The following is a 2,738-nucleotide window of genomic DNA, read 5'->3' as shown; positions in this document are numbered from 1 at the left end:
TAAGATTAACATGATTTATTTATTATCAGTCTTACAAGTTGCTGACATTGGGCAACCAGGATAGGAACTTAAAACACTTTTGTTGAGTTGACAGCTTGATTAGCATAGTCTGGTTACTGAGCAGAGGGCAGTGGAAAGCACCTCAGGAAGCACGGCACAGAGAGCAGTGTTCATACTCCCCCAGAAGAGCAGATGGTACTTTTCTCACCAGCCAGTGGTCCCGGGACCTCCGCTGGATCTTGGTATCCACCAGCCCCCTTTAGGGGAGACCTAGCCAGTACCATGGAGGCAAGATCAGCTAGACAGATAGCAAGGTAGTTAACGTCCCTGGTCATGTGTCTTTGGCTTTGATCTTGTGGGCCCACAGCAGAGCACATCCCCTTTTGGGGTGAGATCAGTAAGCAGTCTTGGACATGGCTACTGCTTATTACTGTTTTTCTGGTTTTCCCTAGTTAGCAAGGGACTAGTTATAAAGGGCCTTAGGACCAAAGGTGGGAGGGTAAATCCCATTTCCTACCCTGGCAAATAGCCTCAGCCTTCCAGGAGCTTTAAATGATTAAAAAATGGGATCAGAACCCAGGGGCCCTCCCCAAAGTCATTGCCTCTTGCCTCCAGTCAGCAGTGTGTGCCGCTCTGGACAGTCCTGGGCTCAGGGCCGGTCTGCCAGTTCCTGGGGACTGGTGCAGCCCTAGCCCCAGCATCCCAGCCTTATCAGCTCAGGGTCCTGAATGGTGTCCACCCACCTGCCCAGCTTGTGTTGAGAGCTTGAGTTTAGTTAAGAGGGGAACAGGCCAGGTGGGCAGGAAGGGAGAGGCAGTTATTTTACAAGTTGTTTGGTGGTTTTTTGTTTTGAAAGTTACAGATAGGTTAACTGAGTAAAAACAAAATCATAAAAACCAAGCTGAGGGCACGATTGCCCTGTACCTGCTCCCATCTAGAGCAGGGGTGCAGAATGCTAAGACCCCTCATATGATGGTACAGGACTGCAAGGTGCCCCCCTTCCGGCTGCCGTGTGTGGGTACAAGTTTGCCCTTCCCGTAATATCCTGTGAAGATGGCCTTGACCTCAATCTTCTTGGCCAGGTTCAGCATCCAACACCCTTTGCCCAAGGAGTAGAGCTTGCCCCGGGAGAGCTGACCCACCTCCTCCCCTCGGCTGCCCCCCTTCTCCTGCCGCACAATCTCTAGGAGGTCAAGGCCGGTCTGGTTGGCCTCCACATCGGCTGCACAGCCCAGGGTGATGTGAGCACGGCTCCCCCGGGGCAGGCTGTCAGATAACAGCTTGTCCACATCATTTGGCCACAACTGCAGCTCCTGCTCACTCAATTCCACCCGGGCCCCTGTTGTTCTGGGTGTCACAAAGAGGGCAGAAATGGTCAGTGTGAAGGCCTTCATGTAAGACTTCTTCACCACCTAGGGGAGAGGGAAACAAGAGGTGCCCAAGTTCAGAATGACAGCTGGCCAAGAGTGAGTGGGTTCTGGAGAACAGAAAGGTTGGCCTTGAATTGGGTGCAGCTGTGTGGAGGTATTTCGTTTTGTTTTTTATTCCCCGGTCATGGGGCCTGAACGCTGTCCCTCAGCTCTTCAGCTCAAGGCTAGCACTCTACCACTTGAGCCATAGTGCCACTTCCGGCTTTTTCTACTTATGTGGTACTGAGGAATTGAACCCAGGGCCTCATGCATGCAAGGCAAGCACTCTACCACTAAGCCACCTTCCCAGCCCCTAGAGGTCTTTTTAAAAGCATGAGCCAGGGCTCTGGTGACTCACACCTGTAATCCTTGCTACTCAGGAGGCTGAGATCTGAGGATCATGGTTCAGAGCCAGCCCAGGCAGGAAAGTCCATGAGATTATTATCTCCAATTAACAACCAGAAAAAACAGGAAGTGACACTGTGGCTCAAGTGGTAGAGCGCTTGCCTTGAGCTGAAGAGCTCAGGGACAATGCCCAGGCCCAGAGTTCAAGCCCCATGACCACCAACAACAACAAAAAAAGCATACAAGATGGAGAACAAAGGGTGAACAAATGCAGCAGTGGTACTCTAGACACTATTGAAAATGACTAAACAACTTGTGGATGGGGTGAAGGGGGAAAAACAGAGAAGGTGAAGGAAGAGGTAACACTGTCCAAAAAGAAATGTATTCTTAGCCGGGCACCAGTGGCTCATGCCTGTAATCCTAGCTACTCAGGAGGCTGAGATCTGAGGATCATGGTTCAAAGCCAGCCCGGGGAGGAAAGTCCGTGAAACTCATCTCCAATAAACCACCAGAAAACTGGAAATGGTGCTGTAGCTCAAGTAGTAGAGTGCTCGCCTTGAGCTGAAGAGCTGAGGGACAGTGCTCAGGCCCAGAGTTCAAGCCCATGACCAACAACAAAAAAAAAGTAGTCTAGCGCTGGTGGCTCATGCCTATAACCCTAGCTACTCAGGAGGCTGAGATCTAAGGACTGTGGTTCAAAGCCAGCCCAGACAGGAAAGTCTATGAGACACTTATTTTCAATAAACTCAAAAACTAAAAGTGGTGCTATGGCTCAAAGTGCTAGAGCACTAGCCTTGAGCGAAAGAGTTCAGGAACAGTGCCCAGGCCCTGAGTTCAAGCCCCATAACGAAGTGGGGGGGGGGCGGGGAGGCCATTATTGCTGCTGTGGCTCAAGTTATAGCCTTGAGCAAAAGGAGCTCAGGGACAGCAATCAGGCCCAGAGTTCAAGCCTCAGGATTGGCCAAAAAAAAAGAGGGGGGGGGG

At 51.2% G+C, this 2,738-nt stretch overlaps 1 protein-coding gene across 1 annotated transcript in view; it reads right to left on the bottom strand.

Moving 5' to 3' along the window:
• The window catches only part of Cnp (2',3'-cyclic nucleotide 3' phosphodiesterase), a 24,864-nt gene continuing 22,126 nt past the window's right edge, over positions 1-2,738 (bottom strand). Inside the window, exon 4 of the mRNA XM_013037974.1 lies at positions 1-1,412. Within this exon, the coding sequence (XP_012893428.1) occupies positions 966-1,412 (447 nt within the window). The 3' untranslated portion in view covers positions 1-965. The remainder of the gene's footprint in view (positions 1,413-2,738) is intronic.

Source organism: Dipodomys ordii, unplaced genomic scaffold (genome assembly GCF_000151885.1).
Source record: "Dipodomys ordii isolate 6190 unplaced genomic scaffold, Dord_2.0 Scaffold7, whole genome shotgun sequence".
Classification (NCBI taxonomy): Eukaryota; Metazoa; Chordata; class Mammalia; order Rodentia; family Heteromyidae; genus Dipodomys; species Dipodomys ordii.
Note: the sequence above shows the minus strand (reverse complement) of the source record. Positions and strands in the feature narration are given on the sequence as shown.